We start from the raw sequence: 9,561 nt of genomic DNA on the forward strand, positions 1-9,561 counted from the left end.
CCCTGAAGTCGCAGGTTCGATCTGCGGCTGTACGCCTTTGGACTTTCTGTCTATGTGCGCATTTAATACTCGCTGGTAATGTCAAGGAAAACATCGTAAGGATACCGGTATTTCTCAGAGCCAAAGTCGACGGCATGTGTCAGGCACAGAACAGATCACCTGTTAGAAGAAAACGGGTATAGAAATTGAGTCCCTGACATAATAGGTTGGCCAGAATGAGTGGTATAGTACCCGTCAAAGTCAGTTTTGATAGCTCCATTCAGAATTCATACAATTTGTATACTACACAATGCATGTACAAGATTTCCGTTACTAATAGAAGCTGCGCTCTATTTCATACAAAAAATAGTATCGGAATTCTCTCTAAGTATTTGATTTAGTGAATTGTCCGTGTATGTGTGTGTATTGAACTTCTGTTCACCAAATCTAAGGACATTAACTCACGGATCTGTGAATTGGTAATAATATAAGTGACGTTTGTTTACATCGTAGTGATGAATCACTTGTATTTCCCAAAATTCTTTAGCGTCGCGACCTTCATTAGGCCGTTTATACACGATACGACGCTTTCATTCGTTGTTGTCATACATCTTCAAATGATATTTGACCTTGAGCTTTTTATTAATTGATAAGCCAAAGCTTACATTATAGCGACGTAAACGTTTATTAACTTTTATTCATAATTCGAAATTCAAATTATTTACATTGCCAATTCATTTCCTCTTTTGTCCTTTACATCTATTAATCATTAAGAAGAGATCGCTACGTGATTATTTTTTGACATTTTAAGAACCCTATTAAATTTTAGATATGGATTTAAATCCATAAACACCAGTTAGTAACAAAATGAAGTTAATAGTACCAGTGCTCATAAAATTATAAATTCAAGGTCCGAAAACGTGGAAGAAAAAAAATTAAATGACTTCCTTCGAATTTGAATACGAACAATCATATTGAATATATTAAACATTATCAAAAATCGATTTTGTTATATATGCGGATTTAAAATATAATTGAGGTTAACCTGGTATTAAACGCCAAATAAATCCATCAGATTTCGTGTTTCCATTATTTTTAATGAGATTAAGTAATAAATGAAAATTAATTTCGCGTAAATCGCGAGAGGTAATTGCGTGGGATGATAAATTATATTCTGTACTCAACCTCAATATCTGAGAAAAACATTGTGCTATTATATCATGACGTGGGATTGCTATGACCACTATTTGCGACGTAGTCGACCGGTATGTATACGGCCGATTAAGCATAAAAACATGTGTAAGATAGCCAAGTAGCCAGTCTCGCTTGATACATCTTAACGAACGAAGTCTTACTTGGTGTCAGTAAAAATGGTGTCTAGGATTATGTGTATCACATTGTTAGTGGCTGTTGCAAGTGGTGCAACGTGGCGTGGCAAGCTTCCCCTAAAACCAGAACATCTTTGTAAGTATCTTTATCTTCTTGACTTAAAAAAAACGTTTGTTAAGGTTTTTGTATACTACGTTTGTTTGAACGTGAAGTTATGTTATAAGGAAGATCAAAGTTGATAGGTGATATGCGGAAGTACTCTTCAAACTATGAATTTTTGAATTTCGAAACATTTGAATCTCTTCCGGTAAATTATAAATGTTTGACAACTTATTATATATAATATATAAAATAAAGAGTCACACATGTCGCAGCACTAGTAATCGAATAATATGATATTTACTTTAGTTATTTTAGTTTCTATAACAACTAGAATACATGTCTGTGTATTTTTACTGTGAGTGATTATTTTAAAACATATAGTAATATCACAAAAATAATAATTTACGTCCAATTTTCATGTCAAATTGGTCAAGCACTTTCGGAGAAGTTTGTTTACAAATATTGTGTCACGAATTTTATATGTTTGTATGTTTCAAAAAATATTTTGTCATTAGAACTACTTTATACATTGGAAATATTTAAAAAAGGCCGTATATAAATTACTTCACTTTCATAAGAAGAACAACAAAAATTGTCTATAAACAAATATTTGTTCAAGCTTTTAGTATCGTGTAATAAACAAACAAAAATATTCTGACCTTTAACCGCACCATTCAAAACGCAAAGTTTTTTTTTATAATTTGCTAATCAGGTTTAAATGCGTCATGTAAATAAAATATCGCACATTCCTTATGTTTTTACGTAAAAACGTAAGAAAATCTATTCGGAACACAGTTTAATATGTAATTTAAGATACTGTATTTAACGTTATTGCGATTTCAACACGCCTTGTATAGTCACTAAAGATGGTGTAATGAGAGATCAATGTAATTGTATAAATTAATTAAATATAATAAGCTGTATTTAATTTTAATTAATTACAATACAAATTACAGAGATTAAAATACCATTCAGTGTAAAGGTGGGAACTGACCAACGTTACGAGGTGTAATGTAACATGTAATGTAATGTTACACAGCGAGCATTCGTGCAGTCAGTACGTCGTGTTACGTCGTGTTTCCCCGTAATACGACGTACTGACTGCACGAATGCTCGCTGTGTAACATTACATTACATGTTACATTACACCTCGTAACGTTGGTCAGTTCCCACCTTAAGATATTGCGACGTCATATACTTCGTAGAATCTTCGAATATTTTTGAATTTAGAATGTGGACGAGGTAAAAGAGTTTATAGTCGTTTTTGAATTTAGAATTTTCTAATTTAAGAAACAACTTTCCTTATTTGTACTTCCTTTAAACAAATCGTGGTAGGGCTTGAATTTTGGGGTCATGGAAAGAATTTGGAAGTTTGGAATATGGATGTATTTAAAACACAATATGTGTTTCATTTTGAATATGGAATTTTTTTCTTCAATTTGTTCCCAATATTGTATTAAATGTAAACATAAAAAGGTCGAATTACGATGTTCATTTTAAATATCGAACGAACAAAAAAGATTTTTTAAATTTAGAAAACGATGAATACCTTGAGTTTGTATTTCCTTAGATCATGTTCTTGTAGTGCTTGAACTTTGGGGTCATGTACTATTGCTATCTGTCATTCCGATAATCGTGAGGAAAGGTCAAGTACTTGTACTAATTGGGTAGCCATCGGACCTGATTATTGTGAAGGTTATTTCGAATTGTGTATTTAAGAGTATTTATTTCTGGTAAGGCATTTTATCAGCGCGGGTTTTTATCGCAACAGTTGGCGTAATTAATCGATTTACAGTAGTAAAGTAATAGATTTCGATTACTTTAATATTTGAATTGTACCTATTGTTGCGGAAATCTTAATATATATAAATTACGCGTCACGTTGTTTGTCCGCTAAACTACTTAACCGATTTCAATCAAATTTTCACACCGTGTGCACCGTGTCATCTAAATTAAAAGATAGGACAGCTTACATATATATATTTCTCCTATACGTGTGTATATCGCTGAACTCTTCTTCAACGGCTGGACCGATTTGAATGTTTTTTTTGTTTGCGTTTGGGTGGAGCCTAAGATGGTTTTGATCAGCCCAGCAGATGGCGCTGCAGTCGGTACTTTCATACTTTGTTTAATATCCTAATCGCTTGAAATATCATGCAGGACGTCTGTGGTGTCCGCTAGTATAATTAAATTCAAAACATAACCAATTTTCAAATGTTTTGGGGTTTAGATGTAAAACCCTCTGGTTTAAGTTGCCGGGATGACAATGTGTTACTAGACACAATTATTACTTGACTTTTTTATGAAAGGGACGAATATGTCTGGTTGTGGCATTTCAAATACAACACGTTTCGTATTGATTTTTTTTTAAAGACAATTCACACCAATTGACCTAGTCCCATGCTAAGCTTGTGTTATGGGTACTAGGCAACGGATATACATACATATTATAGATAGATAGACATATAAATACATATTTAAATACCCAAGACCTAAGCACAACACCAAATGCTCATCACATCGATGTTCGTCTCAGCCGGGGATCGAACCCGGAACCCATGGATTCGCAGTCAGAGGTACTATACCAATGAGTCGTCACAATTGATATTGGCGTGATGTAAATTTTATATAGACGCAAAGCAAGAATATTTTCCAAAAGTAAAACGTTGAGTCAGCTATAAAACTGGTAGAAAGGGTAAAAATCCACTAAAAGTAAGGTAATATGAAAAAAATGAAAGAAGTCATTATCTCCCCGGAATATTCATCGCTCATTGATCGGCGTCGGATGGCATTTTTCAAGCAATTACACGAAATAAATGGCGCCAGAACGGCGCCGTGATTTTAACATCGATCCAGATTTTCAAGAGATTATCTTAAACGTATATTTACATATTAATAGAATTATATAAACGACTTGTCTAGTCTGGCGCCAATCTATGTATCTTTGTTTTTTAATATGCAAATTTATGTTTAAAAGATATTGCGAAATACGTAAATGGGTGAGCTTTTAGAGATGGATATTTTACATAATGTATTTTTAATATTTTCTATGATGATTATCGATTGATATGTCGACTTCCCGGAAATGAGTTAAAAATATTCGTTTGGCGGTTAATCTATATATATATATATTTAAGAAAAATGGTCTTCGTTTGAGGCTCCTTCACGCCTAAACCACTGATCGTATCGACATGAAACTACTGCCATTCGATGCGAAATTTTTCCTAGATGGTTTATGGCTATTTATTTATTTTTAATTCCAACGTTTATTGCTGTTTTACTTTTATGAAAATTTATACATACGGACTTCACCGCGGAAACATTCGGGGAGGCTTCCTAGAACCTCAAAACGTCAACATCTGTTAAAAACTCGATTTTCGAAAATTTTCAATTTTCTTAGCGGAAAGTTAAAAATAATAATGAAAAATAAAATTTTATTTATTTCCTATTTTAATTCGCCCAGCAAAGCGGGCGGGAAACGGCTAGTATGTTATATGTATACTGTTTTTATAAAAATAGTGTATTGTTAAAATTGTTTGTGGATATTGTGAATTTTTATTTCAAATAGACAATCACATTGTCATTGACTTGTTAAAGTAGTCAGTGTTCACATCTGTTCGGTCAATTAAATTAGTCTTAAGGAAATTAGTTTTTTCTTGAATAGGCCGTAGTACGCATTACTTGGCCGTCCGTCGTTCCACAACTGAGCGTTTATTAGGCAGTTTTTGCCGCGCACCACCACTATGTGGAACAATCCCACTGAACTATTTCCGAACCTTTGACTTAGGGTCTTTCAAGAAAAGAGGTTACCAATTCTTAAAAGGCCGACACTTGCGAGCATTCTGGCTATGTGAGTGGCCATGGGCGGCAGTATCACTTAACATCAGATGAGCCTCCTGCCCGTTTGCCTCCTATTACATAAAAAAAGTGAGTAGCTCGTGTCTGTTCAAATTAAAATACGTGAAATAAGGGCATACGACAGAGGTCACTTTCGCATTAATAACGGTTGTTCTTTATTTTCTCTTGTACGAAATATTCTTATTATTCTTCTTATTTTTCCTTCTGAATTCCACCAACCTAAAACTTTCCTACTGAACAGTAAAAATATCCTACTTCAAATGTTGTTCTAAAAATTTATTTGCACTATTTATAACGAAATGAAAATAAATATTTTAATTTATGATTATTTTATCCATTGTGGTTACGACTATTATCAGATCAAGTTAAGTAACTTATGATGACTTGATGATTATAAAATATTAGGTTATAGTTGAACCCGACTGATCTCGTAAAGCCGATTCGTACTCGATAAGGTGGAAAAGGGCCTAGTATACCTACTAGGAATACAGGAAAAAAGTTCGCCAACAAATTGTATTCTATGGCGCTTAAAAATAGTTATAATACTAATTTAGTTTAAGTAAGTTCTGTAGATTTTTACTCAAAATGTTTTTATTTTTAACTGACTTAAAATAATATTTGGTGTACCTATTTAGACTTCCAAGCCCAAGTAAATTAGGTCCAGGTTCTTTTGATTAGGCCAGGCCTAATTTTTCTATATTACTTTTCTTCTTATTAAAATAGACACTCTCTTTTCAGTACATAAAGAAGGGTGTTATGTGAAGGAGATTGGTGACGTCATCCCCTTCGGTGAATCAGTGTCTCCTTTGGGCATCTGCTACAGAATTGAATGTAGTCAGCGCGAAATCAATTATTCTACGTAAGTATTTGTAACCTTTTAGTTTAGTTACGGGTTGTATTGGCAAAATATTATTGTTAGTAGGAAAAAAGGCATAAAATATCAAAGATTAATTAAATATACATTCTTCCTTGTTTGTTTTACAAAACAAAATACTTCGCTGTTCTTCGCTGGTCATAATAATATGAAACCTTTTTAACCAAATTCCTTATCAGGTTATATCAATCATATATATTAGTAGCGCCTGTTTTGATCAGTGGTTCAGGCAAAAATATATTAATTTTAGTATTTCTCTGACATTAACACCCGCTCGTACGGCGAAGGAAAACATCCTGAGGAAACCAGACATACCTTAGTCCCAATATTCAACGTTAGCTACAGACGACGACGCATTGGTCTAGTGGTTAGTATCCCCGGCTGAGACGAACATCGATGTGATGAGCATTTGGTGTATATCATGAATATCTATCTATAATATGTATGTATATCCGTTGCCTAGTACCCATAACACAAGCTTCACCAGCTTAGCATGGGACTAGGTCAATTGGTGTGAATTGTCTTTAAAAAAAAAAAAAAAATCACATGCGATAATAAAATCTGAGGTCCAGACCTAAAAGTACAACCTTATAGATACTACTGGTTATTTGATTTTTTTATGATGTCTTTGGAGAAAGAGATGGAAAGTAGTGTGATTTGATTTGTAATCAATATTTCTTTTACAGGTGTGGCGGCATCTCAGTAGTAGATTCACCTAACTGCTATACTACGGATACAGATCTAAGCCAGAGTTATCCCAGCTGTTGTCCAGATGTCAAATGTGACTTTGACAATAACCTTATATAGTCAGCATGAGTTTACCCTGGTCGAAAGCACATTCAAACAAGTACAAAATATGTGACCCAATGAACTCGATTGAATTTTTGGTACTTCCAAATATGTGGGCAGATATGGACTCATAGACTGACTGTTTGTACTGTTTGGGAGTTCAGAAGGACCATTTTTGTAGCAGCTCAGTTGCAGCGATATTTTGCAAATCTTCACATTCGCCTTTTAAGTTGTCAGCTTGATTACTAGCTATGTTATAGTACGTCGGTCTAGTCCAGTGTTTCCCAACGCGGGGCCCACTCCCCACAGGGGGGTAATTTCAATTGTTAAGCGGGGCTTTTCTAAAATTAATTAAATTATTTAGAATTTCTATTATTTATTATGTTTTGAAAATTTACTTACTGTGTTTCGAAAGGGTATGGTGGGGCACAGCACAAAAAAGGTTGGGAAACACTGGTATAGTCTTATCTTAATTTTTGCGATATTTAACGCTGTTTAGAAATTAATGATATTACAGCAGTGCTTACGTGCAGCACTAAGAATTTCCTATATGGACGTACTTTGTATTGGCAGTAATCGAAAGTTAAAATTATATGATATATGTTGAGCTCCAAGGTGTTATCGTTTATTATTATTAATGCACGAATCCAGAGGATTTCGCGAAACAATAATTGGTCCAGATTGGTGGAACTTTTTGGACTTGTCAATTATTATCTATGTTTGTATTCTGTTATCGTTGCTTTTAATATGTCAATCTGTGTTAGACCAGGATTGCTCAAACCACCTCAACACCTCTCAATTACTCATTGAAGATAAATAAAAATATGTAGAGGAAAAAATGGTAAATTGTGAGATTAATTGAGAGACTATCGAGATTTTATAAGTGTTATTGATAAGAGTTCCTTAGAAGAGTTAGAGATACATAGCTATCGTCCGACTCAAGACGCTATCTTGCCACCAAATTATTGTTATTTATTTTATTAGTTGTAAATTTAAGTGTAATTGTGGCTTTGGAACACTTATTCAAAAGCGTATATATCAATGTTTTGTCTTTATCACACGCTAATAAATAAAATAGACAAAAATATTACGTTGATGAATAAGTGTTTTGTTTAGATGTATTTTTTAGATATAATAAAATTTATAAATATATTTATTTGTCTTTTATTTTGTTAATGATGATGATGAGAAATATATAAATGAAAATAGTTCTTACTATCGAAACCAATAACGAATATAAATATATGTATATTATTTAGGGAGCGTTCAAGTATTACGTCACGCACTTTTTGGAGATTATTGACACCCCCCCGCATGTAACGCGCCGTAACGTTTTTCGTAAGTATAATAAATAATAAAATGTTTCGTAAGTAAATAATAAACTTTACCATTATGTGGTGTAAAGTACTGGAAAGTCGAAAATAATATTAACAATAACGCGTAATTCAATCCCCACCCCTCATCGTAACGATTTACAAAAGGGAACCCTCCCCCCAAATTTGTTACGTAATACTTGAACGCTCCCTTATTTATTTTATCAAACTAACATTACACAAAATTTAAACCACATACAAAATAATACATACACAAAAAAAACTACACACATTAAACAGAAATAGATTAAAATATTTACATAAAGACTAACTATTACAATAAACTAACATGAAGCAAACCCTTTGTCAGTTCAATTAACGGACAATTTAATACGCCTGTTAATCATGGCAGTTCATTAATTATTTCCATATATTGTGACATGTGTGCTTTTTTCGAGAGGTTAGTTTGGCTGAGTACTAGTCAATAGTAACGGCGGTTAATGTCGCTTCCTAACGTAACCATCAGGCTCCCTGATGCCTAGACACTGGAGCACTGCCGGATTGTTTTACTTTCCACGTAACAACATCAGCAGATACGATTGGCGCACTCTGAGTTCGTTGTAAACAGCCTTGCGATTCTGTAACTCACTTTTCGAACTCTCACAGCGGTTTTCGCAGCGGCGGTCGCGCTCAAATCAGTCGTGAAGCAGTCATTTTATGATTTGGCATTCTGATAAACAATAAACTACACGCTCCGTCCGCTTGTCAAGACGTAATGTGAAATTGCTTAACAGAATCCCATGAGATTCCAAAAATGGAAGGGAGCGTTGTTAGTGCGAGGTGAACTCACGGATTAACAGAAACGCACGGCAGAACCTATTAACAACACCTTATTGATGACGTTGACTTTGTTGGATACCGGTTGAACAAAGTTGGATACCTGAGCAAACAAAATGGGATGATATAAATTATGTTTAAATACTCTTTGATACTTGCATATCTTAGTTGTATCGATACCTACACTTTTTTTTTTATATAATAGGAAGGCAAACGAGCTTGCGGGACGACCAAAAAGGGCAGTCTACGCAGCCCATAGACACCCATTTTTAGTGGGTGCGTTGTCGGCCTTTGAGAGAGGAGTAGACTCGCTTTTTGAACATTTGGAGGTCGTATCTCTGAGGGAAGACCCCCCCCCCGGAGCTGATTCCACAGTTCGCTAGTTCGCAAAAGAAAATGCCTTGTGAAACGGACTGTGGAAGACCTCCAACCATCTAGATGATGCTGGTGAAATTTAGAGGTCGTTCGGCTCGTACGGTG

At 34.3% G+C, this 9,561-nt stretch overlaps 1 protein-coding gene across 1 annotated transcript; it reads left to right on the plus strand.

Annotated features, from left to right (window-relative positions):
• Positions 1 to 1,249: 1,249 nt before the first annotated feature.
• On the plus strand, positions 1,250 to 8,083 carry LOC125060435. Its single transcript, XM_047665340.1, has 3 exons — positions 1,250 to 1,443; positions 6,007 to 6,127; positions 6,829 to 8,083. The coding sequence occupies exons 1-3, from the start codon at positions 1,350 to 1,352 to the stop codon at positions 6,947 to 6,949; spliced, it is 336 nt and encodes a 111-aa protein (XP_047521296.1). The 5' UTR covers positions 1,250 to 1,349; the 3' UTR covers positions 6,950 to 8,083.
• The last annotated feature ends 1,478 nt before the right edge of the window (positions 8,084 to 9,561 follow it).

Source organism: Pieris napi, chromosome 21 (genome assembly GCF_905475465.1).
Source record: "Pieris napi chromosome 21, ilPieNapi1.2, whole genome shotgun sequence".
Lineage (NCBI taxonomy): Eukaryota > Metazoa > Arthropoda > Insecta > Lepidoptera > Pieridae > Pieris > Pieris napi.

What these genes read in the sequence shown, in the direction of transcription:
- LOC125060435 (XM_047665340.1), top strand. Translation starts at nt 1,350, where the DNA reads ATGGTGTCTAGGATTATGTGTATCACATTGTTAGTGGCTGTTGCAAGT. An exon ending in CCTAAAACCAGAACATCTTT is followed by an intron (nt 1,444 to 6,006) that starts GTAAGTATCTTT and finishes CTCTCTTTTCAG; the next exon opens with TACATAAAGAAGGGTGTTAT. An exon ending in CGCGAAATCAATTATTCTAC is followed by an intron (nt 6,128 to 6,828) that starts GTAAGTATTTGT and finishes TTTCTTTTACAG; the next exon opens with GTGTGGCGGCATCTCAGTAG.